This window comes from Podarcis gaigeae, assembly GCF_964106915.1.
Source record: "Podarcis gaigeae genome assembly, chromosome: Z".
Taxonomy (NCBI): domain Eukaryota; kingdom Metazoa; phylum Chordata; class Lepidosauria; order Squamata; family Lacertidae; genus Podarcis; species Podarcis gaigeae.
This window is the reverse complement of record NC_139691.1, coordinates 40,321,104-40,348,801: the sequence shown is the minus strand read 5'-3', so window position 1 is coordinate 40,348,801 and position 27,698 is coordinate 40,321,104. Positions and strand designations below refer to the sequence as shown.

Below are 27,698 nucleotides of genomic sequence, written 5' to 3'. Positions count from 1 at the left end.
CCCTGTAGCCTCACTTCTCGCAATGAGGGGCTGCCAGCTCCCAAAAAACAAAAACAAAAATCCTGACCCTTAGGCAAAGCCAAAGAGCAAAGCCCAACATTCTGTTGACAAGACCAGAGACACAGACCAACACAAAAGCTGTGTGTTCAGTCACATTGGGTAGCCAGACTGGTGTCCTCCAGAAGTTATAGACAACAACTCCCATCTGCCACTGCTAGCATGCCCAAAGGTCAGGGATGATGGGAATCGAAACCTAGCAGCGTACGGAGGGCACCATGTTGGCTCTGCCTGAGCTACATACATGATGATTCCTTATACTAGCAATATAGTATGTAGTATATTTCTTAAGCTATTCATTCCATCCAGTCCAATATTTTCTATCCTTCTGGTGCAGAATTTGGTGGCTAGGTAGCTCACCGGGGCAAGACGGCTTGAGCACTGAAAACCAATCCTGGCCCAACTGCTCTGACTGCCAACCACTTTCCGGGTCCAGTTCAAAAGCACCCTTCTAGACTGCAGTAATGCTGGAGATGCATCACAGAACAACAAAGTGGAATGACATGCGGACAGTCCAGTATAAACCCACCACTAACGAGCTATTACTGCATCAAAGGCATGTTGCAGAATCTACCCACACACAAACCACCAATCCGGAGGGGCCCTTTATGTCTCAGATGCTGAATACGTGTGCTTCTCCATCTGCCCCACTGCGTGCATTTTGATTGCTTCTCTCTTGCCAACATCCTCACCAAGTATGGTATCATTACACATTCCAAAATGCCCTGCCACAGAGTCATATATTTTGTAGAGGAATGCACTTCTGCTCATGCAAAGGTTCTTCTCCCAAGGCCTTACAAAGCTACTTGCCCCAAGCTACAATCCTTCAAAAAGTATGTATTTATATAAAGCAAATAGCTGTAGACCAAACTATAACTTTTGGGGGGGGGTTAAACAAACAGAACTGAGAAAAGGAATGAGAAGAATCAGTCAGGTGTTGTAATCAGATCAATCTTCCCATTTATTGGGTAAGGAAAAGAGAAAGCAAGAAAAATAGCAACATGAAGGGAGTCGCATCAATTACATTTTTCAATAGTGGGTCAAATGAGCATTTCAGAAATGTTTATGCTGTAAGCCATTTGTTGCAAAAGAGTAAGCAGGTGTCGAATTCTCCTGTTGCAGCTCCTCTCTGTACTTTATCCACAAAACATAAAAGCAATGCAGGTGCAACGCTTACCAAAAAAAAGAGTCTGGCTGAACCATCTATCAAGAGGACATTCTTTTCACTACAGTCATTTGCCATCATTTCATCTACACTGAACTTGCTACATTGAAATTTCTGTTAGTTTTCAAAATCACAGATGAAGTACCGAACTGCACAGCATACTTGCTGCAAAATGCAGCAGCAAACTGTCACACCTTGGGGGTTCTGCAGAGGTAACTAAGTTGGAGGATCTTCTTTGGAAGCAAGCACACCCACCCTCTAATCCCTTGCCATTCTTGCTCCTTGCATGCAGAACAGGATGCTTAGCATTTTAAACAACTGAAAAAATAGGTAAAATGAGTCCATGTTGCTTCCGTTCCTTTCCAGGAGGTGCATTGCAAGATGCACTTACTGGAAAATACATCCAATTACAGCAGTCCAATTATAGATGCTCCTGCTGAGGAAGCTAATAACCTCATTGTGTTTTCGATCTTTAGAGCAGCACCAGCAACCTGGGCTTTGCCCTTGCCACACCATACAGAAATGCATCATCTTCAAGAGTCACTTGTTTAAAGCAGAAAGCAGGGGTGATTTATGGTGACCAATAAATGCCACCATGTATATGGTAACCAACATCTGGCCAGCAGAGCTTCCCTAAAGCAGGTTTTCCCAAACTTGGGTCTTCAACTGTTTTCGACTACAGCTCCCATCATCCATGACTAGCAGGATCAGTGGTCAAGGATGATGTGAACTGCAGTCCAAAACAGCTAGAGACTCAAGTTTGGGAAACTCTACCCTAGAGATTTGTGAGGGCAGAACAAGGCAGCTCCCCCATCAACACTGTGTTCCTCTTGCTATGCAAGCTGCAGCTTTCAGCTGAGAACCAGACGTTCAGGATGCCGTGCGTCACTCCAGCCTCCTCTTGGCTCTACCTCTAGGACTAGAGGAGGAACATAGGAAGAGACCTGCTGGAGCACACCAAAAGCCCATTCCAGGACAGCATCCTGTTTCCAGAGGTGGCCAGCCAGCTGCTTCCTGAAAGCCCACAAAAGCCTGAAGGCAACCCCCAACCCCTGCTGTCTGCCCCCAACATCCTCCAACAGGCTCTCAGGGGTGAGACTTCCTGGTGGAACTAAGCTGCTGTTATATCTCTTTTGAAATAGGATTGCACTGATGGGGACTCTTCCAAAAACAGAGCGCTGCAAATTCCAGGAATGAAACAGCCTAGATGTTACAAGATGGGTAGCTGCAAGAGCCTTGGGAAATTAGCAAATGCAAAACTCCCCTCCCATGGGCATGTGTGTGTGATTCTGCTTTTGGTTCAAAATGTGGTCAGTCTTCAAATACATTTCTTGACTGCCTCTTAATCTGCAGAAAGGGGAAATGCCAATTATGCAATGGCAGGGATCCTTGTTGGAATATGCATGTGTCATTTTGCTTTGCTGCTATTGCAAACACATTGCAAACTTGCAGGAGGAGCTCTGAATTTCTCTCTCTCTCTCTCTCTCTCTCTCTCTCTCAGGTGTTAGTAAAGCCAGTAAACTGTGTACAGTGGTACCTCTAGATGCGAACAGTATCCGTTCTGGAGCCCCGTTCGCATCCTGAGCAGAACGCAACCCCCGTCTGCACATGCACAGGTCACGATTCGCCACTTCTGCGCATGCGTGTGATGTCATTTTGAGCGTCTGCGCATGCGCAAGCGGCGAAACCCAGAGGTAACCCGTTCCGTTACTTCCGGGTCGCCACGGAACGCAACCTGAAAATGCTCAACCTGAAGCGACTTTAACCTGAGGTATGACTGTATAAGGCAGAAGACATTACATGTAGTTTCAAAATGCACTGAGCTCTTTGGCCAACCTGAATTCACAGTTTCTGACTGCTTTTTGACTAGAAACAACAGTAATGACAAACTATCTGGATATTTTAACGGTTCAGTTTTCTTCACTGAGTCAATCCGGAAGAGAAGGATAAAAAGATACCAGCCACTACTTTGTTATTACAGGGAGAATTCGGCAGAAATTCACACAAATGGGGGAAAGCACTTCCTTCCAGCTCTTGCAAGGAGGAGCTGGAGTTCACGAGAAGGGCAGAGAAGCATGCAGAGGCTGGGATGGCACAGAGTCCCCAGAGTCCCCTGTAGCAGAAGGACATGACTGTAAACCATTGCACAGCTGGGTGGGGTTCTTCCTGAATGGGCAGGAGACTGTTTTTCAGCCACTCTGGTGACTTTGCATGTCACAATTCCATCATGTCAGAAGCAAGCAGCAATTTCAGTCTCTAAACAGGCAGGACAAGCATAACATCACCCCTTCTCATAAACAACAGCTGCAGCCCTACCTTGACCCATTTCTCTTGCCAACCTCTATCCCATGAAAGAACCTTAATTCAGTGGGAGGGCAATACGCTTTGCAGACATAAGGTCCCAGGTTCAATCCTTTGCAGCTCTAAGTTGTTGGTGTTGGCATCTGTATGTGTTGAGAAGCAACGGAGTGCACCTCCTCTAACACCCCCATACACCCCACCCTAAGTAAGGCAGGTAAAAACTCCCATCTGGACACCTGGACAGCAGCTGCCAATTAGTAATTACAGTGGTACCTCGGGTTACATATGCTTCAAGTTACACACTCCACTAACCCAGAAATAGTGCTTCAGGTTAAGAACTTTGCTTCAGGATAAGAACAGAAATCGGGCTCCAGCGGTGCGGCAGTAGCAGGAGGTCCCATTAGCTAAAGTGGTCTTCAGGTTAAGAACAGTTTCAGGTTAAGTACGGACCTCCGAAACGAATTAAGTACTTAACCTGAGGTACCACTGTACTTAGCTAGATGAACCAATAGGAACAAAGGAAGCAGCCTTATGCTGAGGTTGATCACTGGTCCACATAGCTCAGAATTATCTACAATGACTGGCAGCAGCTCTCCGGAGTTTCGGACAATGTTCTCTTCCAGCCCCACCTGAAGATGCCAGGGTCTGAACATGGGACCAAATGCACACAATGCAAATGGCTTCTACTGAGTGATGGTTCTTCTCCAATGGTTTGATTTGGCTTAAGACAGCTTCCTAAATTGTTTCCCCCACATTGCAAACTCCGTAGGGTCCGGACCACATAAAGAAAGCCTAATGCTTTTTAATTTGTGTATTAAAGGGCCAGATCCCCAATTTCCCACAATCTGAAATATTAACTTTTGATTGTAAAGGAAACTATTTCCTTTGTGCACCCACATATCCCAGGGGTGTGGGTGTGGGTGTGTGTGGGTGTGGGTGTGCGCTTCTAGGGAAAGATCCATCAGGTTTGTTACAGGATCAGGGCCATAATTCTGCAAAAGGTAGCAATATCAACCTTTCCCCCCTACTTTGCACTGCAAGAAAATTACCTTATAATAATGACACAAATAGGAAAGGTATTGAGAAATCATTGCACTGCAGAGAAACTGGTATTTCTGCACAGCTCAGTAAATAATGCATTAAGGTCAAGCAGAAGTCATCTCCCCCAAAACTGAAAAGAGGAGGAAGGAATGGGGGTACCTGAGGCCTTCCAGATATTGTTGGACTCCAACTCCAATCACCCCCAGCCACAATGGCAGATGGTCAGGAATGATGTGATTCATAGTCCAACAACATCATGCAGAGAGCAGCTAAGTTTCCCTCCATTGGCCCAGGCCAGGCATGGCAAACTTGGCCCTCCAGCTGTTTTGGGACTACAATTCCCATCATCCCTGACCACTGGTCCTGTTAGCTAGGGATGATAGGAGTTGTAGTCCCAAAACAGCTGGAGGGCCAAGTTTGGCCATGCCTGATGTATGGCAATTTCAGTGGTCTAGGTACATAATCATCAGTGGGAATTTGGTTTTTTTGCTGTGTTTGACCAGATTCAGTAATTTCCTTATGGATGCTGGCTGTCTTGGGCTTGGGTTAGTGGTGCTTCCACCACATGAAACATAAACTAGTCAAGGTAAGAGTTGAGGCACACATTATGGTTGCCTTAAAGCCTTTGATTGTTTAGAATGGAAATACCTCTACCAACCAATCCTTAAACAAATTTACTCCCAAGCTTCAGCAAAATGTAGGATCAATGGTATGGACTCTAATACCATAGCAATACAAAGAGTGACTAAACAAGAGTGCCCACCATCTCCCTTCCAATCCATCCTGGCCCTGGAACCCCTAGCAATCCAAATGTGAACAGCCCCACAAACACACTAAATATTACCACCCCATCTCTTCTCTCCCTCTCCTCTTTCTTCTTCCCCCACCTTGTTCTGTATAATGTCTCACATCAAAAGTAAAAAAAGGACTCTACAACATGAAAAAAGACAATGCACATTTTTGTGAACCAATAAAATCTTTAATACAATTTTTTTATATATAAAAAAAGACAGCAAGCGTGAGTCATGCACTAAAATGAAGACATTTGCCATTTGTGGTAAATTCATTTCTTGCTTGTCAAAAAGCCACACACATTAAGACAACCCACTAACTCTCATTTGCCTGGAAGCATCAGCCAAGCCTTGTTAGCATCCATGGCAGGTTGACAATGCATGTTAAATAGACCTATGCACGCTCAACACAGAAAACGCAGTTATGATTTTAAACATTCAGGTTTCTTTAGAAAGGCCTTCCTTATATATCTGCTCAGAAGACAGACTGCCAAGAAACATGAGGGTCACAACCCTGCTCATTTTGCTTGCTGTTCGACTGGAAACCAGAACAGCCTTCCTCACCTCTCCCACCAGTGTATTCTACCAGGCACTCTGCATTGTGTTAGGGAAAGAGGAAACCTCAGGGGTGTAATAATAACAACAATAAATTAAGATTCAGTTTAGTTTAGAGGAAACGCAAGTAAGAGGAGACAAGACACAGGTGTGTAAAATTATGCATGGTGGAATGAAAGTAGATTAAGAGAACAGTTTATCTCCCTCTCTCTTAATACGGGAACTAGGGGCCACTAAACTGAATGCTAGAATATTCAAGCCAGACAAAAGAAGGTACTTAGTCACACAGCGTAGAGTTAAACTCTTGAATTCATTCCCAGAAGTAGTGATTGCCACCAAGTTGGATGGCTTTGAAAAAGGATTAGATGAATTCAGGGAGGATAAGGCTGTCAGTGGAGACTATCCCTGATGGATGGCTGTGTTCTATCTCCACTGTCAGAGGTACTGTGCCTCTGAAAGCCATCTGCTGGGAATTTCAGGTGGGGAGAGTGGTGTTGGACTCAGGTTCTGCTTTCAGGCTTCCTCTGGTCATCTGCCCAGCCTATGTGAGGACAGGATGAAAGACTAGATGGATCATTAGCCTGATTCAGCAGGTTCTTCTTAGGTTCTTAATGGATATCAAACCATCAAACCCTTGCTCAGGCACAACCAGTGCTATTTCTCCACGAGACAACTGTGTACATACACACTACATGGTAAATTGCATCAGATGCTACCCACTCCCCAACCTTCTTCATGTTCAGTTGCACTGCGCCAAGGCCACAGCATTCATTTCCCACATCTTGAAACATTCAGCTTCTTAAATACTTCCTCAGTGCTCTAAGTGCAGGCCAATCTCAGCGGAAGAAGTAGCCCCTGTACAGAAGGATCTACAAAAGATGAATTCTGGCTGAATGCATCACAGAAAGGCAATGGAAGTGAATGCCTAAATATTATTGTTATTGTTATTATTAAATTCTGTGTACCACTCTTCATCCGTAGATCTCAGGGTGGTTCACAATATAAAATACATAATGCATAATAAAAACAGCTAGACTGGTGACTGCATGTGGTTGCCTAAAGGATCTTCACTGGCTCCCAGTACGTTTCTGAATACAGTTCAAAGTGTTGGTGCTGACCTTTAAATGGTCTCAGCCCAGTATACCTCAAGGAGCTTCTCCACCCCCATCACTCAGCCCAGACACTGAGGTCCTTCTCCAAGGGTCGTCTGTAGTTCCCTCACTGCAAGAAGTGACGTTTTATGGAAACAGGCAGAGGGCCTCCTCAGTAGGGGTGCCCTCCCCGTGAGACCCATCCCATCAGATGTCAAGGAGATAAAGAACTACACAACTTTTAGAAGACATCTGAAGGCAACCCTGTATTGGGAGGTTTTTAACGCTTGATGTTTATAAAATTATATCATGGGCAGGGTATAAATCATAAAAGTATTATCATCAACAACAACAACAAACCAATAAACCCCTTCCCACACCCACTCTAGAGGAAAGGAGAACCACTCCCACTACTGGGACACATGGAAGGGGAGGGGTAGACCTGTCAGTGCCAAGAATACTGAGCTAGATGGACCAATGATCTGACCAATGATAGACTTCCACTCTAGAGGAAAGGAGCACCACTCCCACCACTGGGACACATGGAAGGGGAGGGGTAGACCTGTCAGTGCCAAGAATACTGAGCTAGATGGACTAATGATCTGACTTGGGGCAAGGTAGTTTCCTATGATCCTGTGTCCACATTAGGCTCCAGTCTCTTCTATCCTTAGGCAGAGTGACACACACACACACCCTAGAGTACAAGTGAGCAAAATCCACAAATAATTCACATGTCTTGCTGTAAGAAAAACAGGTTATTCCTACCTCAATAATCTTCCTTCAGTTATGTTTTGGGGCATCAGTGTTGGATTTAGAATAGAGGCAGGGAACATGTGGACCTCCAGATGTTGTTGTTGTTGGGCTCCAGCACCCATCATCCCTAGCCAACATGGCCTGTGATCAGGAATAATGTAAGCTGGGAAGAGCCAAAACATTCTCCACCCCTGATTTAGGGCTCTTCTTGCACTGCCTCTCAGTCTACATGAGGCCAGGTAGGCAACTGCCTTGGGCAGCAGATCCAGCACCCAAAGAATGCATCACCTGCTGCCACCACCATGGTAACAGCAGTAGCTGTGGTATGCTCTTTAGAGGCTGGAGCTGCCGCCACCTTGACATTTCCCACCCCCACTCCTGAATACTGTCTCTATAGTGGTCACTTGGCAAACAGAAGGCATTCTGGTTTCCTCCCACCCCCAATGAAGTAACTGCAGAAGCTGCCCTCTGGGGGTCTCCTGGACTCTGCACCCACCTGGCCTGATTCAGAGTGGGTCCCTTTTCCCTCCATGGCAGCCTCTGATCCCCACTTCAGCTGTTGGGTAAGGCTGTTTTGCTTCCTCCCCTTGTTCCCGATGTAGATCTTCACTCACCCATCTTGTGGTTTGCCTCAGGTGTCTAAATGTCTTGAGCCAGCCCTTTGCATGTCATGTGGCAGAAGGGTGACTGGGGATCTTGCGTTTGTTATGGCTGTGGACAGAATGGCTTGAGTACATGTGGATTGCTGCGTTTCCCTAGGCTAGCAGCTAGGTTAATTTAAAAGAAGCTGCAGCTTTCTTTTAAAATTCAAACCAGCTGAGCAGATGAATTGCTGTTGTTTTTGTTTTTATTTTTTTTAAAAAAAGATGAACTTAAAAGCAAATATTAGTTGGTGGTCCTTTGGAAATCAGGCAACCTGGGTAGGAAGCTGCCTTAAACTTAAGAACATAAGAAGACTCCTGCTGGGTCAGGCAAATGGCCCATCTAATCCAGCAACCTCTCCTGACTGAGGCCACCCAGATGCCAGGCATTAGCCATGTGGATTGGCAGTAGCATGTTCTGCAGTCCCAAGAAGCCTTCTCACTGTGGTCTTCCGCTTAAGTGCCTTTACAGGGAGCATGTGACACACACACACACACACCATGTCACAACAATTTTCTCTGGCTATCAGTCTGTTTTCAGTCTCTTTGCTGGTTCTGACCTACAAAGCATTGCACAGCATGGTTGTCTGAAACACTGCATTTTCTCATAGAAGCCTTTCCAGATCCTTGGAAAGGGCCTGTCTTCCTGTCCTGCCAACACCGGACACACATTTGAAGGGAAGGTCCACAGCTCAGTGGCAGAGCATCTGTTTCGCTTGCAGAAGGTCTCAGGTTCAATCCCTGACATCTCCAGGTAGAGCTGGGAATGTCCCTGGTCTGAAATCCTGGAAAACCATCTACCAATCAGAGTAGGCAATCTGGAGCTCTCTGGAACAATGTTCTGACCTCATATAAGGCAACTTCCTTGTAAGAGGGCATTTTCATAGCTGCTCCCAAGAGTAAGAACTCATTGCCAAGGGGTGTCCGGCTAGCCTGCTGCTAATTACCTAAACTGACATATTGTATGGTTGTTTTTATTAACTTTATTGCTGTTTTACCTGCCTTATTCTTATGCTGTTTTCACTTGGAATTTTATTGCTCCTTATTATTTTATTTTGCATTTTTATTATTGCCTTGGGGAGCATTTGGTGGAAAGGTAGGACAAAATTTAAAAATTTTAACAAATAAATAAAATAAGATACAAGTGGAATAACCAGGGCCAACCTTAGAAAGTAGTGGGTTCTTTTCCTCAGAGGTTTCTAAACAGAGGTTGGGTGTCCATCTGTCACAGATGCTCTAGTTGAGATTCTTGCATTGCAGGGGGTAGGACTAGATAATCGTCACCGTCCCTTCCAGCTCTACCATTCTGATTCCTATTAGTCTACCACGGAGGACTCAACATGCAGCTCACTGGTTGTCTAGTGCTGCCTTTCAGTTGCTGGAAACTGTTGGAACGAGAGTGATATTGTACATTGAGGTCCAGGTCCTATATTTGGGCTTCCCACATGCATCTGTGCCAATGTGGTATAGTGGCTGGAGTATTGGGCTAGAACTTGGGAGACCAGAGTTCAAATCCCCACTCAGTCATAAAGCTCACTTGGTGACCTTGGGCCAATCACCATCTCTCAGCCTAACCTACCTCACAGGGTTATTGAGAAGGTAAAACAGAGGGACAGGAGAACCATCCATGCCACTACTTTGAGCTCTTTGGGAGGAAAGGTAGGGCAGAAATGTCACTGTTGTTGTTGTAGTTGTTAAAGAATCCACTATGAGGACAGGATGCTGGACTAGACAGATGGGCCATTGGCCTAATCCAGTAGCCTCCTGTTATGTTCACCAGGTTGGCTGGCGCTGACTGCCAGCTGTAGCCCAAAACAACTGGGAGCCACCAGGTTGGCAAAGCGTAGTGTAGCACATTTATTTTTAACTTTTTATCACACTGGCATTCCAAACCTCAGTCAAGATGTTTATTAGGGCAGCATAAACGAGGTCATCACATTTTGTCTTCAGAGCTCTTTTGAGGGGGAATAGATTACAAGTGACCTGCAAAGGCCTCACAGTGAGCTTCATGGATCCGAGCAGGGATCTGGACCCTACTCTCACCATGCCAAATATATGTCACTCTGTGATATACACTTGGAACGAATTGCGGATACCACCCAACTGAACAAACTGAAATATTGCACTCCGAAGGTCAGATTTATGAAATGTAGGGCTATAAGGAGCTGTCTAATTCAAGCTAGTTGTCCATCTAGCCCCAAACTGCTTGCTCTGACTGGCAGCAGTCCTCTAGAACCTCAACTAGGGGTCTTCCATTCACTTGCTCCCCATTATTTGTTTTAACTAGAGATGCCAGAGATTAAGATCTGGGACCTTCTGCATACAAAGCAAATGTTCACTAACTGAGTTATGTTCCCTTCTCTTTAAATATTTGAAACTGGAGAAACTGGATTCATTCCAGCCCTAGAACATCATGCAGTACAACACATTCTTTTAACACACAAAGATGATCCATTTAAAATGGGTGTGGAACCTCTAGCCATCCAGCTATTGCTGGACTCCAACTCCAACAATCCCCAGCCAAGATGGCCAATGGTGAGGGATGATGGGAGATGTAGTCCAATATCTGGAGGGACAGAGAATCCCCATCCCCAACTGCTGTACTACACTGCATGCTCCTTCTTCTAACATCCTGGCAGGTTAGAAATCCCAGGAGCTCCTGTGGTCCTTTCCCTAGTTAAAATGAACAGGGAATTGCAAACAAATTAAACCCATCTACAAGCCAAAAGATGTTCAATTAATTTGGTTTGCAAAGGGCTCCATCTCCTGCCTCAGGAGTGCCTCTGTGCTCCCTTTCATCACAGCAGAGACAAAAGGGCAGGTGAGGTCTGGACATTATAGATCTTGTGCAGAGACAAAAATCTCCCACCCTTCCAATTAAAAAAAATAAAGAATTCTTTGTCATGTTGGGAGATGCCAGGCATTGTGATGTGAGTGATGCACCCCCCCCCAAAAAAGCCAATATATAGGAATCTAAATGGAGCCAGAAAGAGAAATGAACACTTTATGGAAAATGATCACAATGAAAATTAAGCTGCTTGAAGATGAAACAATTTACAATCAAATCCAAAGCACTTTATTTATGGAGGTGCCTGCTGTGACCCCTGGCAGTTGCAACCCCACAGCCTGCAAAAGAAATAAATATAAATAATCCCTCGTCTGCAAAATGCACACATGCACCACAGCTCCAGTTTAGCGTAGCCCAGAAATGAAGAAGGCTCCACAACTGAGCAACCCAAAGCTAGTTAAAATCTGCCCCCAACTATCCCACGCTAATGCAAGAAGAGGTCACACCCACCGCATCATTCAACCCACATCTCCCCGTTTCATCAGGCCAAGCCTTTAAGACAGTCATCTGCAAAGCACTGCTTCCTTCGTCCTATGCAACACGCTACCCAATAAATCCGGCCCGTCACGGCCAGTCAGATCACACACAATCAAGCCAACCCTCTTTTGTTTAATACAAAGGCTCTCCCTCAAAAAAAACAAACCCAAACCCATCACCTTTAGCCAGTAACATCCTCTTGTCCTCCTGTCTTCCCACCCGCCCCCGCACACACGCGTATAAAATCCAGCCTGCAAAAAAAGACAAAAAGCAGCAGCAGCAGTCCACAGCCTCCCCGCATTCGCCATCACCCGAACCTATAACGGGAAAGTCACCGCCAAGAGCATCACCCCAGCGGCTTCTCTTATATCACCAGCCCGCTCCACATCCCTCTGCGCCGACAGTAACAGCGGTTTGTAAAAATAAGACCGAGATTTAAGAATTCACATCTCTGATCATTTAAGAAAAGACGGTTTCGGAATCCCCCAGCACCTCTCCCACTGTGTTAACGCCCAGTTCTTAATTCGGAACCATGGAATATCTCGGGCTGTGGAGTGTATATGCAGCTCGTGCCCGCTTTCCTGAAGTGGCCATCCGGGTATCCACCCAGCATTCATTCATTAGCCAAGCTGCCTCTCTCCTCTCTGGCCCGTTTCGTCGGCATCACCACCTAGCCGCGGCTTCCCTGGCCAAAGAAGCGCGCGCAAACCTTGCCCGTCCCCGAGAGCTGGAGTTCTAGCGGCAGCTTCGCAGGGAAGGCAAGCTAGCCAGCTAGCCGGCCGGCCGGTCAGCCATGCTCAGGGAGGCCCACCCCAGTCCCGAGCGCGGTGCGCCCTCCACGCCAGTCGCCGCGCACTCACCACCTGGCGCGCTATCTCGGTGGCCGCCATGGCCCCTTCGCCTCGCCTCCTCGGAAGCCGAGCCCGCTGCAAACTCTACCTCAGTCCAGGAGACACTGTTACACTGACTGAGCGGGTGGAGGAAGGACCCGGCTACTGCGGCATGGGGGGGGGGGGAGAGAAATGGGGCGTGGACACGACCGAATCCTCTGCCACTCGTTTGGAGCGAGAAAGCCGGCTAGGGCGCAGAGAAGAAGGGCGCTGGCGGGATCCTTCCCTTCTGAAGCAGTCAGCTCCTCCCGCGCGCTTCGAGGAGTCTCCACAGGCGGCTCCACAGCATTCTCTCCCCCCCCACCGCCTCCCCCGGGCGAAATGGTGCAGTCCGAGACGCGCGCAAGGCTAGGGTCCGCGCGGCTATGATGTGACTGTGCGCTTGCCTGGGTGGCTCTGAATGAGACCGGGGAGGAAGGAAGCCAAAGAAAGGGGAGGGAGGGACGGAGACCGCGAACTAGAGCGGAGGAGGAGGGCGCTCCAGACTTACTATTAGTGGTGCCCTCAGGCCAGGACTTCAGGGCCCCCACGCAACAAAATTAGCAGGAGAGGCCTCCAAGTGCTGACCTCACCTGGAAATAAGTGAAGCATGGCACCTTAGCATGAGCTAAAACTACCTAACCATAGCTGTCAACGTTTCCCTTGTTTTAAGGGAATTATTCCGAATAGGATTCCTCGCAAGAAAAGGGAAAGGTTGACAGCTATAAAAAAATTCCTTCCAGTAGCACCTTAAAGACCAACTAAGTTAGTTCTTGGTATGAGCTTTAGTGTCATTAAGGTGCTACTGGAAGGAATTCTTTTATTTTGTTTTGACTATGGCAGACCAACACAGCTACCTATCTGTAGTGGACAGCTATGTACCTAACTTAAGCCTAGCATTACCTCGAAGGCTCTAACTGCACCGTTGCTTACTAAACTGGCCCTGCAATCCCCTTGAGCCAAGCCAGCTTCCTTCTCTCCTGCTTGGACTGGATCAGGGCTGGGCAACCCTTTTCTCTCAGAGGGCCACATTCCTTCCTAGGGAACCTCTCTCAGGGGCCACATGCCAGTATGGGCAGGGCCAGAAGCAAAAGTGAGTGGAGCAAGAAATGCTAATTTACTCGCACACACACCTCTCTTTGTCCTCTACCTAGGCAGACAGGATAAATCACAGAATCAAAAGAGTTGGAAGAAACCACAAGGGTCATCAAATACGCCCTGAAATGCAGGAATCTCATGCCCAATGTGAGCCCAACAACCCCACAAGCTCCAATTTCTACTTTTTGTTAAGTATGTATTTTTATTTGGGGTGGGCATCTCCCCCCACCCCCTGCTATACCCCTGTACACAGCCAAAGGAAACTGGAAGCAGCATCAACATCAAAGAGTCTTGTGGCAGCTAAAAGCCTAACAGGTTTTATTACAGAATGTTGAGTCCATTTCAACAGATGCATGAAATGTAAGTCTCAGTTGGCAGCTGCAGATGCGTTTGCTCTGTTGAGATAGAAAATGTTGAGAACAGAAGGGCCCCATAGCCATGAAATACAAGAAGTACAATCTGTGACAATTTCTTTGTAAAGCTTAAAGATAAGCCAAGTGACCCTTCATTAACAGCTTATCTTAAGCTTTACATAAAAAAGCCACATACTGTATTTGTTGCATTTTGTGGCCACGTGTTTCCCCTGTTTACAATTTGTTTTTCTCTTTAGTCATGCACATGTTATGATACTGAACATTTATATGGGCTCTTTCAAGCATTCAATGCATTCCACATTCCAGCCCTTACAAAGTAAATCAGTATACTATCCTCTGTGTTGCAAAGGCACCAAGAGAGTAGTTTGCCAAAGTCCACCTGGCGAGTTTGGAAGGAGGTGACATTCAAACCAGGGACTTGCCAGTTTGTAGTTGTTGTGAAATTGTGTTGTATTTTTGCACACATGTCCTGCATGCAAGCTTCCCACAGGTATTCTGGTTGGCTTCTCTGAGAACAGGACCAGACTGGACACTGGCCTGAAATATCTCAAAACAGTGAGCAACCTTCAGTTCTCCAGAACCCTTCATAAGGCAGAATATTAAGCAAAGTGAGAGCAGAGGTAAGGGAAGATAGAGGAAAGCTGGCTTGAGGAAGCCACAAATCTTCATTTGTTCACAGTCTTACAGTGGAGTATAGGAAGAGATCAGAACTGGATCAGCCTCAACTAGGTGCTCTGCGAGTAACATTCTCCACCTATTAACTGTGGACACAGGACTGCACTGTGCATACCACAGGCACCATATGTGAAGGGCATTCATACTGGAATCCACAAACAACAGCACAATGGTGTTGACCTTTAAAGCCCTAAACGGCTTCAGTGCTTTCTACCTAGAATCAAAGAATCATAGAGTTGGAAGAGACCACAAGGGCCATCGAGTCCAACCCCCTGCCAAGCAGGAAACACCATCAGAGCACTCCTGGCATATGGTTGTCAAGCCTCTGCTTAAAGACCTCCAAAGAAGGAGACTCCACCACACTCCTTGGCAGCAAATTCCACTGTCGAACAGCTCTTACTGTCAGGAAGTTCTTCCTAATGTTTAGGTGGAATCTTCTTTCTTGTAGTTTGGATCCATTGCTCCGTGTCCGCTTCTCTGGAGCAGCAGAAAACAACCTTTCTCCCTCCTCTATATGACATCCTTTTATATATTTGAACATGGCTATCATATCACCCCTTAACCTCCTCTTCTCCAGGCTAAACATGCCCAGCTCCCTTAGCCGTTCCTCATAAGGCATTGTTTCCAGGCCTTTGACCATTTTGGTTGCCCTCCTCTGGACACGTTCCAGTTTGTCAGTGTCCTTCTTCAACTGTGGTGCCCAGACCTGGACACAGTACTCCAGGTGAGGTCTGACCAGAGCAGAATACAGTGGCACGATTACTTCCCTTGATCTAGATGCTATACTCCTATTGATGCAGCCCAGAATTGCACTGGCTTTTTTAGCTGCCGCGTCACACTGTTGGCTCATGTCAAGTTTGTGGTCAACCAAGACTCCTAGATCCTTTTCACATGTACTGCTCTCAAGCCAGGTGTCACCCATCTTGTATTTGTGCCTCTCATTTTTTTTGCCCAAGTGCAATACTTTACATTTCTCTCTGTTAAAGTTCATCTTGTTTGTTTTGGCCCAGTTCTCTAATCTGTCAAGGTCGTTTTGAAGTGTCCTCTGGGGTGTTAGCCACCCCTCCCAGTTTGGTGTCATCTGCAAATTTGATCAGGATGCCCTTGAGTCCATCATCCAAGTCGTTGATACCTAAAGGAGTATCTCCACTCCCATTGTTCAGCCTGGACACTGTGGTCCTTCTGGCAGTGCAAGAAGTGAAGTTACAGGGAACCAGGCAGTGGACCTTCTTGGTAGTGGTGCCCATCATGTGGAACACCCTCCCATCAGATTTCAAAGAGATGAACAATTATATGACCTCCCGTAGACATCCAAAGGCAGCCATGTATCAGGATGCTTTCAATGTGTGATGTTCTGCTGTGTTCTTTTTATATTCTGTTGAAGCTGCTCAGAGTGGCCAGGGCAACCCAGACAGATGGGAAGGATACAAAAAATTAAATTAATTTATCATCATCATCATTAAACTTATTCTCATGGAACTCTCCATGTAGGCTCACTCCCTTTCCACCTTTCACAAAAAATTAAACCCTTAAAAAAAAGAAGAAGCTGGCCTTTAAGGAATGATCTGTAGCTTTCAGGGACCCCTGACCATTAGGTCCAGTCATGGCTGACTCTGGGGTTGTGGCGCTCATCTCGCTTTATTGGCCGAGGAAGCCAGTGTACAGCTCCCGGGTCATGTGGCTAGTATGACTAAGCCACTTCTGGCAAACCAGAGCAGCACATGGAAATGCCGTTTACCTTCCCGCCGGAGCGGTACCTATTTATCTACTTGCACTTTGACATGCTTTCAAACTGCTAGGTGGGCAGGAGCAGGGACCGAACACCGGGAGCTCACCCCATCGTGGGGATTTGAACCACCAACCTTCTGATCGGCAAGTCCTAGGCTCAGTGCCACCCGCATCCCTTTGTATCCCTTGTATCCTTTTGTGCCCATTTGTATCTGGGACCAATTCAAGGTGCTCACATTATTGCTTAAAGCCCAAAATGACCAAAGTCCCAAATATCTGAAAGGTCATTTCCATCCCTACTGACCTTCTCAGTTGTTGGGGAATTGTGTCCTAGGAGAGGGTTTTCTCTGTGGCAGCCACCAAATTGTGGAATGCCTTCCCTACAGAGGTGTGACTAGCTCCTTCACCCAACAGCTTCACCCAAGATGCACCTCTTTATCCTAGTCTTGGACCATTAAGGTACTTTTTTCCCTGGGACTCACCTCTATAAGCTGAACTTATATAGACCCCTAACCCATTTGGAGCAGTTTCATGTGTTTTACCTTGGTAGTGGTATTATTATTATTTTTAATAAGTGCACATTCTATTGCTGTAACCTACCCAGGGACCTTATGGTGAGGGGCAGGTAAGAAATCTTATAAAATAAATAGGAATTAGCAGGTGGCGCTGTGGGTTAAAGCCTCAGCGCCTAGGACTTGCCGATCGAAAGGTCGGCGGTTCGAATCCCTGCGGCGGGGTGCGCTCCCGCTGCTCGGTCCCAGCGCCTGCCAACCTAGCAGTTCGAAAGCACCTCCAGGTGCAAGTAGATAAATAGGGACCGCTTTCTAGCGGGAAGGTAAACGGCGTTTCCGTGTGCGGCTCTGGCTCGCCAGAGCAGCGATGTCACGCTGGCCACGTGACCCGGAAGTGTCTCCGGACAGCGCTGGCCCCTGGCCTCTTGAGTGAGATGGGCGCACAACCCCAGAGTCTGTCAAGACTGGCCCGTACGGGCAGGGGTACCTTTACCTTTTAATGGGTTCAGCACAATAAGCAACTCCTTAGCAATGCACGCTTCCTTGGAAGTAAGTCCCATTAAGTCAAATTAGACTTACTACTTACCTTTGCAAGTGATGTGTTTAGGATTGCAACATCAGTTTCATTTAGGAATAAACGGGTCACACGCTACCCCTAGTGGATATCTCAAGAAATGCTTAGGAGAAGATGCAGATTGGAAAAGATACTGCTTTTATCTTCCCTATACGTAATTAATGAGAAGCAGATTTTTAAAGTTCACATCTGCCTATCGGGCAGTGTAAGGGAAAACTGAATGCTTGTATTCTGTTTGGTCAGCCTAAGCTGGCCTAAAAATCATTGATTTTAACATTCTTTATGTCTCTTATTTGCAAGAAGCAATACGGTAATAATATTCTAGACCACAGTGTTGCTACTTCCAGTGAGAAAGCTGTGTTGGCTGGTTGCTGCAGAACCTAAGATTCTTGTGATATCAGAAAGCTGCAGTCTTATAAAACTTAATAATAATAATTAATTTATACCCTGCCCATCTGGCTGGGTTTCCCCAGCCACTCTGGGCGGCTTCCAACAAAATATTAAAATACTATAGTCTGTTAAACATTAAAAGCTTTCCTAAACAGGGATGCCTTCAGATGTCTTCTAAAAGTCTGGTAGTTGTTTCTCTCTTTGACATCTGGTGGGAGGGCGTTCCACAGGATGGGTGCCACTACTGAGAAGGCCCTCTGTCTAGTAACTTGGCTTCTCGCAGCGAGGGAACCGCCAGAAGGCCCTCAGCGCTGGACCTCAGTGTCCGGGCAGAACGATGGGGGTGGAGACATTCTTTCAGGTATACTGGACCAAGGCCAATTAGGGCTTTAAAGGTCAGCACTAACACTTCGAATTGTGCTTGGAAACGTACTAGGAGCCAATGAAGGTCTTTCAAGACCGATCTTATGTGGTCTAGCTGCCTCATTCTAGATTAGCTGCAGTTTCCAGGTCACCTTCAAAGATAGCCCCACATAGAGCGCATTGCAGTAGTCCAAGTGGGAGATAACTAGAGCATGCACCATTCTGGCGAGACAGTTCATGGGCAGATAGGTGGAGCTTGCGTACTAGGTGGAGCTGGTAAACAGCTGCCCTGGACACAGAATTGACCTACGCCTCCATGGACAGCTGTGAGCCCAAATGACTCCCAGACTGCGCACCGGGTCCTTCAGGGGCACAGTTACCCCATTCAGGACCAGGGAGTCCTCCACACCTGCCCGCCTCGTATCCCCCCAAAACAGTACAGTGGTACCTCTGGATACAAACGGGATCCGTTCAGGAGCCCCGTTTGCATCCAGAAGCAAACACAACCCACGTCTGCACAGGTCACGATTCGCCGCTTCTGTGCATGTGCTTGTCGTCATTTTGACCATCTGTGCATGCACGAGTGGTGAAACCCAGAAGTAATGCATTCTGTTACTTCTGGGTCACCGTAGAGCGCAACCCAAAAGCATTCAACCTGAAGCAACTTCAACCTTAGGTATGACTGTACTTCTGTCTTGTCAGGATTCAACCTCAATCCATTAACCGCCATCCATCCTCCAACTGCCTCCAGACACATAGGACCTTCACCACCTTCACTGGTTCTGATTTGAAAGAGAGGTAGAGCTGGGTATCATCTGCATACTGGTGAACACCTAGCCCAAACCCCCTGATGATCTCTCCCAGCAGCTGCATGTAGATGTTGAAAAGCATGGGGGAGAGGACAGAACCCTGAGGCACCCCACAAGTGAGAGCCCAGGGGTCTGAACTCATCCCCCCAACCCTCCCCCACCAACACGGCCCAGGAGGAAGGAGCGGAACCACTGTATGACAGTGCCCCCAGCTCCTGGCCCCTCTAGACTGTCCAGAAGGATGTTATGGTCGATGGTATCAAAAGCCACTGAGAGATCCAGCAGAACTAGAAAACAGCTCTCACCTTTGTCCCTAACCCGCCGGAGATCATCGACCAGTGCAACCAAGGCAGTTTCAGTCCCATGATGAGGCCTGAATCCCGACTGGAAGGGATCCAGGCATGCCTGGAGTTGTTCAGCAAACACTCGCTCAGTCACCTTGCCCAAGAATGGAATATTTGAGACTGGGTGATAGTTGGCCATATTGGCCACATCTAAAGATGGTTTTTTAAGAAGCGTTTGGATGACCGCCTCTTTCTGCAGGTCTGGGAAGGCTCCCTCACAGAGAGAAGCATTCACCACCCTGCAAAGCCCATAAGCCAGGATAGGCAAGGATCAAGGAAACAGGTGGTTGGTTTCACTCATCCAAGCAGCCTGTCCACATCCTCAGAGGTAACAGATTAGAATTGATACCATATTAACTACTGGGATAGCTCAGTTGGCAGAGCATGAGATTCTTAAGCTGAGAATCACGGGTATGAACCCCACACTGGGCAAAAAAAATCCTTCATTGCAGTGTGTTGGATTACATGACCCACATAGTCCCTTCTAACACTACAATTCTATGATTCTATGTTAAGTATATTGTTGTTATTAGTTTAGCAATCTCCATTACATGTATTACACATCCTCCTCAAGCAGAACTGGTTTCCTGCATTAACAGCAGGCAGAATTGATTTGCAGTGGTGCAAAAACTCTGCCCCACCAGACCTACCTAAGCCCAGCATGGGGCCTAACTTGGCCCACAAGGCAGTCTCCCACCCAAATATACCCACCAGCCCCACACCTAAAATCAGGTAAGCACCATGGCTCAGTGGTAGAGCACCTGTCTCACATGCAGCTGGCCCAAGGTTCAGTCCTCCAGCATCTCCAGGTAAGCCTGGGACTGTTCCCTGACTGAAGCCCCTGACAGCTGCTGCCGGTCAGTGTAGATAATACTGAGCTTGGTGGACCAATGTTCTGACTTGGTATATAAAGCAGCTTCCTATGTGTCACGTGTGGTACCAGGTGTGGAGCAGGTAAAGACATGTCTGCCAAAGGACACTCCTGATTGTTCTTTGTTTGGCCACTGTCAAACAGCTGATCAGGAAGGGATTAGCCGTGCTAGGAAGTCCCCCACTGAGAATCGCTGGCCCACATCTGCGCTATATAGTTTAAAGTAGTGTGATAAAGTGGGGTGCTCACTGGAAGGACAGATCGTCAAGCTGAGGCTCCAATACTCTGGTCACCTCATGAGAAGAGAAGACTCCCTGTAAAAGACCCTGATGTTGGGAAGGATGGAGGGCACAAGGAGAAGGGGACGAGATGGTTGGACAGTGTTCTTGAAGCGACCAGCATGAGTTTGACCAAGCTGCAGGAGGCAGTGGAAGACAGGAGTGCCTGGCGTGCTCTGGACCATGGGGTCACAAAGAGTCGGACACGACTAAACAACAACAGTGTGATAAAAGTAGGCTTCCCCCAAAGAATTATGGGAGCTGAAGTTTAGGACGTGGTGTACTGCTGAGAGTTGCTAGGAGACCCCCTGTTGCTAGGAGACCCACTCATTCACAGAGTGGTTTCACAATCCTTCTTTCCCAGGGAACTTTGGGACTTTCAGCTCTGGGAGGGGAATAGCCTCCCAGCAACTCTCAGCACCCTGAGCAAAATGCAGCATCCATGATTCTTTTTCGGAAGCCGTGGCTGCTTAAAGCGGTACCACGCTGCTTTAAAAATGTATAGTGCAGATAGACTCTCCGAAACCATAGAACGAATCGGGGACTGTAGACTAGATAGGTAACCAACCCCTAAACGGGTTTTAAGGTGCCAGTCCATTTGGAGGCCGCTAACCCTGGACAGTGGCAGGCTTTGGTCATCTTTGATTTCCAGCGAGAAGTCAAAATTTGGCGCCCCCAAACGGATCTTCTCAGTTATGGGTCTGTTCAATTTTGCGGCGCCCTGGGCGCGAGAACCATCCGCACCGTCCTAAATCCGACTTCTGCAACTCCGCAGAAAGGGGAGATGTATAGCTGCGTCCGGCGACCACCACCCTTTACTTCTCCCGGAATAAAAGATCGCTGGCTGTTTAAGTTTCTCGCCATGCGGAAGAACGCAGTCAGCATCACATGCGGCGGCTTAATCTATCCCAGCCAATAGGTCGAGAGCAAAGGTCACGCTGTTGCTTTTCTGCAGCGCTTCGAAACTCACCGATGGCAAACTTTGCACAAAGGAACTCCGGAGAGGCGCTGGCTGGAGACTGCGCTGAGACGCGGAAGGAACACTAGGCTCAGAAGGGGAGGAGGAGCCCCGAGGGCGGCTGTGCCTCTGCAAGGTGCCCCAGCGGCTTCCAAGCTGGGAAAGGCCTGGGGAGCACCTGGTCCGAGCCGCTGCCCCCCGCCACCCTGGAGGTACGCTTGGAAAAGGTAAAATGAAAAGCGTTGGGAACTTCCCCGCCCTTCCCAAACTGCTTCCTCATCCTTTACTGGAATAGCTAGGACTTCCTAGGGGGGTTTCTTTTTCAGAAGCCCCAGAAAGAAAGTGTACAGGTGTCTAAACGTCAGCACCCAGGGAAGGTAGTTCGAAGGCTAAGTGGAACATGAGACGGTGGTTTTTCATGCAAGACGCCGGATCATTCTCGCGCTACGCTGAAGTCAGGGCTTTCGTCGCAGCGTCTCAGAGTTCATTTTACAGACGGTCGCGTAAGGGTATGAACTTCAGAAAGTTGCCCCTTGGGATTCCCCAGAAAAACTCGGGAAAAGCCCGCGTTTCCCGTCTTTGGGAAATGCTACTACTATTGACAAGGGTCATAATAAGGGCAGCGCCGATTCGGGGTATACAAGCGGGTACCCAGCATAGGGCACAGGAGGTGCGTGCGTGCGTGCCCCGAGATCTACCTGCGGGGGAGGCATCCTCATGGTCGGAGCTGCTGCAGCTGCGGGCGTCTTTGCTTCCTCCTCCTCCTCCCCTACCCTCACCTCCCCCGGTCCCTGCTGCAGACAAGAGATTCGCTTTCCCGGACGAGGCGCAGGTGGCACTTGGGGGAGGGAAGCTGCAGCCGGGTCACAATCCTGCGGGCGCTTCCAGAATCGAGGGTCACGGTGGAGACGAGCTGGCTCATGCACCCTGAGTGCGCAGTGGCGTGGGGTGTGTGTGTGTGTGTGTGTGTGTGTGTGTGTGTGTATGTGTGTGTGTATTTTGTCCTCACCCATGGTGCCATATTACCCAAGTTCGCCTCTGATAAGGGTTGCCAAGCATTTTGAACCCAATGATAACTACTATTAATATAAATGCTACATATCAATTCATCCACGTGTAATTCCTACTTCAGAAGTACAGTAGATTCAGTTTAAAGCATGGCTTTCTCCCACTTTTTATCCTGCAGTCACAACATTCCAAGGTAGAAATGAACAGCTTGAGGGGATCAAAAGCATTATGTTGCATGTTCATTACATGGGTGAACATTGCAAACCGCTCTGCCTGCATATTGCTGAATCCACACCTAAGACATTCAAGCTCAATTTGTGTGTTGGGGTCATGCCCAGAGCATATGAAATAAGAACAAAGGATGGCGCACTTGAGTAGGTGCAGAGAGCATTTATTTCACCATTGAATCATAATAGCTTGTGTTTGGACTGTTGGTGTGCCACTATGCAGCAAGTGCACAGTGCAGCAAGAGAGAAGGCCGAGAGGTCTGAATTTAGGCCATTTACACATAAGTAGCCATAGGCAAACCAATATACTTGAGCTTAAAAGGTAAAGGGACCCCTGACCATTAGGTCCAGTCATGGCCAACTCTGGGGTTGCGGCGCTCATCTCACTTTATTGGCTGAGAGAGCCGGCGTACAGCTTCTGGGTCATGTGGCCAGCATGACTAAGCCGCTTCTGGCTAACCAGAGCAGTGCACGGAAACGCCACCTTCCCGCCGGAGTGGTACCTATTTATCTACTTGCACTTTGACGTGCTTTCGAACTGCTGGGTTGGGAAGAGCAGGGACTGAGCAACGGGAGCTCACCCGTCACAGGGATTCGAACCACCGACCTTCTGATCAGCAAGCCCTAGGCTCTGTGGTTTAACCACATATTACAGCTTAGTTAGCTGTAATATGGAAACAATTAAAGCAGTCAATCTGGTTCTGTCTCTTGGGTGTTATGTTGGAGGAGTAAGACAAGTGGGAGGCTATAAGGGCTGCTTTTCTTAGCTACCATAAAGTTATGTCTGTGTGGGTTATTACTGATCAGGAGGAGCTGCTTTAAAAGAACAGCAGCCTACTTTACAGGGCTGTTGCAAGGATAGCTAAAATAAGGGCTGCCCAAACAGAGGGCATTTGCATGGAGACTTGAGTTCCAGAATCTCGCTGATGCCCCCCAACAGTAAAATAACCTTGAAAGTTGCTATGTTGGCTGAGGAAAGAAGTCACAGATCAATAATCCCAGTTTATCCAAACTATGGTGGAAAGGGAACAGAGGAGAGACAACTGTGTTTGCATTTCAGAGCTTATTTAACACTTTTGACAATCAGAAAAGAAGTGTCAGAAGCCTATTTTTAAAAATACTTTACAATCAGAGCAGAATTTGCCAAAGTGTTTGCCAGAGGATGCTGGTGCCGCCAGGTCATTTCCTTCTGCTGAAATTAGATCTGAAATCAATAGAATAGGTGAGAGGGTGTGGGGGGTATGTGTGCAGATGTGCCCAGGGCCCAAAACGTTGGGCAACCCCTTGAAAAAGATGTTTGTTTCACATTGTATGCCTGTGTACCTCTCAAAATGTGTCTCAACAACACCAAGCAAAAGGAAACTTCAATTAATCTCTGGAGGAAAAGAAGTGGGTGTTGTTCTTTTTGGCTCTGGAATATTTAACGTGTGTATGTCTCTGACAAACAGGTTTTAGATTCCCCAGAGTTCCCTGAGAGGAGGAATTGATTATTGAACCACTCTGGAATTGTAGCTCTGTGAGGGGGAATAGAGGCTCTCCTACGCACTCCCATAGCCCTTAATGAATATACACTTTCCATCATTCTTTGGGGGAAATCCATGGGCGTTAAAAGTGGTACGATAATGCTTTCAGTGTATAGTGCAGATTGAGCCAATGACAGTGTCTCACCAGTATGACAATATTTCACAGTGTTTGACTTACAGAAACAGTCAAATTTCAAATAACTCTATATATGATGAATAAGCACACATCCCACCAGGGAATGGCATAATAAAATCTGAGCCATCCTAACTCAGTTCAGAATTATGTCTCTAAACACCCTGATCATTTATTGGAAAAATAGTTCTCATTGTTAGCATGCTTGGGCTCTTTCTTGAAAGTGGTCTCCAGAACCACCAGAGTCTATTTTATGCTCCATTGAAAAGACACAGTCTAACAGCAAGCACTCATCTATACAATGCACAGTACATGAGATATTTTCACTACCAAGTATTGAATGCTCTGCAAATGCACACCTACCCATGAACATATTATAAAGTAAAAAGCAAAATGGAACGAAAAGTTCAAAAATGTGAAGTAGAGAAAGCTTTACTTTGACAAAGGCTGCATTCCTATCCGCACTTATTCAGAGGGTCTTCTGAATAAGGTCATTCAGTGAGACTTACTTCTGAAAAGACATGCACTGGATTTCACTGTTAATTAGAACTGGCTGTGATAAATTTTGCACTTTGTCTTGCACTTAGCACAGTCTAATCTAATTAAGTCCTAATCTTAATTAAGTACACCCAGTGCCTCCTGCACTCTATCTTAATACAAACTGCGGGTTTGCAGCACAACTCCCCTCTATCCCCTGTTTGTCTTACAGACCAGCCTAAAGAGGAGTTCTGGAGGCTGGACTACATGCAATTTTGCTCACTAATCTGTCACACTTTAGTTGGTTCTAATGAATGAAGAACTTCCTGTGCTGCTGGGTTGTTTTTCTTCAAATGACCCAATCTTGCCGCCAACCATTGTTGTGGGTTTAAAAACCTTATTGTGTAGAGGCAACAGTGGAGCAATAGAAATCTGCACTATACATTTAAAGCAGTGGCACTTTAAATAGTCATGCTCCCCCCCAAGGAATCCTGGGATATGTAGTTTGTTAAGTGTGCTGAAAGTTGTTAGGTGACTCACTTAATTCCTTCACAGAACTACAGTTCTCAGAGTGGTTTAACAGTCAATCCCTCTTCCCAGCTAACTATACTGATTGTAGGAATAGGGGTCTCCTACGGCGGTTCGAATCACCGCGGCGGGATGCGCTCCCATCGTTCGGTCCCAGCGCCTGCCAACCTAGCAGTTCGAAAGCACCTCTGGGTGCAAGTAGATAAATAGGGACCGCTTACCAGCGGGAAGGTAAATGGCGTTCCGTGTGCTGCGCTGGCTCGCCAGATGCAGCTTGTCACGCTGGCCACATGACCTGGAAGTGTCTGCGGACAGCGCTGGCTCCCGGCCTATAGAATGAGATGAGCGCACAACCCTAGAGTCTGTCAAAACTGGCCCGTACGGGCAGGGGTACCTTTACCTTTACCTTTATCAACCTTCAGTACCCATAACAAACTATCTCTCTTTGCTGCAGGTATGCATACAACCTTAAAGACCATTGCTTAACAATGGCAGTGTAGACTTGCAGTGGAACCCTAACCTTCTCTGGCCAGATGGTTGCCGCTTGCAGTTGTCGGTTTCGCAATAAGTGTTTTCTTCCTCCTTTGTAACAAAACTAAAGTTTCTGTTCCCCTTTGCATGCAGAATCAGGAAGCCCTGCAGCACTGAGACCTCAGGAGGAGCTTCCTTCTTATCTACACAGGAAAGCAACACATTGAACATGTGGCTCTTCCAGAAACTGACAGTGACTTAACGGGAGAGTCAGGAAAAACCCAGGGACTTTTGGGGATTGGTGCACTCTGGAGGAGACGACATGGCAGAAAAACAAAGGGAAGATGGCTTGGAAGAGGGACAAAAGGTGCTTCCAGGTTTGAAGCCATGCATGCAGGAAGACGCCACCCGTGCTCGGCCACAGACTGCTGTTGGCAGCCAGTCTCCCAGGCCCAGCAGCCGGGCTGAAAGCTTAATTCTCCGACGAGGACAGTTGTTGTCCAACTTCAGCAGAAGCATGAACAGGTCAAGCAGGCGTTCAGGGAACTGGGCAACGGGGGTGGACACAGCCAGACTATCAATGGGTTATGGTAGCACGAGAAGGAAGGGACTGAAGGATAAGCTCTTCCAAAGCAGCCAGGCCAAACCTATGTGGGTGACAGCTTCCCATCAGGAGAGTGTTGTGCTGGACACCCAACCAGATCAGGAACCTCTCATGGATGGGAACACTGATGACTTGTCCTTAGCTCTGGATCCAGTGGAGCACGAGTGGATGTTAACTGTCGCCCAAGGAGACGCAGAGAGCATCCTCAACTTACTGGCCAAGGACCCCAGCCTTCTCTCCAGGAGAGACTTTGTGACGGGCTTCTCTGTCCTCCACTGGTTGGCCAAACATGGCCGCCATGAAGACTTGATTGAGGTGATTTCTTTTGCGGAACAGAATTGCTACCCATTTGATGTCAACATGCCCTCAGCCAGTGGCAGACTAACCCCTTTGCACCTGGCTGCCCTCCAAGGCCATGAGATGGTCATCAAAGTGCTGGTGGGAGCCTACGGAGCCAATACAAGCCTTCGGGACCACAACGGCCGCAAGGCGTGGCAGTACCTCCGAGCAGATGCTTCCAGAGAGTTAAAGGAGCTCTCGGGGGCTTGTGAGGAAGACCTGGCCCAGCTAGGAACTGGAAACGCCAACAACAACTGTGCTCCATCAGCGCGAGGTGGAATTGGCATGTTCAAGGGGGACAGCAAGGAAGCCAAGGGCAGAGGACACAGCCAGAGGGCCACGCCCAGACTGTCTTATTTCAGGAACAAGTTCAGACAAGCCATTGCGTTCTTCCAAGAGCGTTAGATACCTGCTCTGTGGTTAAGGCAGTTGGACCTGTTGGCTGTGAGTGGACTGTAATCAAAGCCATTAAATGAGAGGGTGGGACTGTAGAAGGAGGAAGCACTGGAGGTGGCTGTTGTGAGATTGAGATATGTCGCCAGAGGGGGATAGCTTCAGCAAACCTGCCTGCGTTTGCTTTTTGGCCTCAGGTATGAGATCCAAGGCCCGAAATTCGGAAGGAAGGGGAGGGAGTGACAAAGGGGATTGGTGTGACAAAGTGGGTAAGGCTAAGTTTGGGGAAACCCCTATTTGTCTCCTTGTTCCCCAGAAAGGAACCTGCAGATAGGGGAGGGGGTGACACAGGGGATTGGTGTGACAAAGTGGGTAAGACTAAGTTTGGCAAAGCCCTATTGGTCTCCTTGTTTCCCAGAAAGGAACCTGCAG

At 47.5% G+C, this 27,698-nt stretch overlaps 2 protein-coding genes across 12 annotated transcripts in view; one reads left to right on the top strand and one right to left on the bottom strand.

The window, feature by feature from the left end:
• SEPTIN6 (septin 6) overlaps positions 1–21,626 on the bottom strand; it is a 60,457-nt gene extending 38,831 nt beyond the window's left edge. For 4 of the 10 annotated variants that reach the window (XM_083722985.1, XM_083722980.1, XM_083722987.1 and 1 more), the window contains exon 1: positions 8,251–8,301. In XM_083722985.1, the coding sequence (XP_083579111.1) occupies positions 8,251–8,286 (36 nt within the window). In that variant the 5' untranslated portion in view covers positions 8,287–8,301. Of the gene's footprint in view, positions 1–8,250; positions 8,302–12,580; positions 13,004–21,575 lie in introns of those variants that run through there. The other 6 variants (XM_083722986.1, XM_083722988.1, XM_083722981.1 and 3 more) reach the window with 5 other exon arrangements.
• Positions 21,627–21,653: 27 nt separating this feature from the next.
• Positions 21,654–27,698, top strand: SOWAHD (sosondowah ankyrin repeat domain family member D). Of its 2 annotated transcripts, none has more exons than XM_083723054.1 (2): positions 21,654–21,775; positions 26,084–27,698. In XM_083723054.1, the coding sequence occupies exon 2, from the start codon at positions 26,253–26,255 to the stop codon at positions 27,276–27,278; it is 1,026 nt and encodes a 341-aa protein (XP_083579180.1). In that variant the 5' UTR covers positions 21,654–21,775; positions 26,084–26,252; the 3' UTR covers positions 27,279–27,698. The 2 variants fall into 2 exon arrangements, with proteins under 2 accessions (XP_083579180.1, XP_083579179.1); XM_083723053.1 differs by having other exon boundaries at positions 21,668–21,790.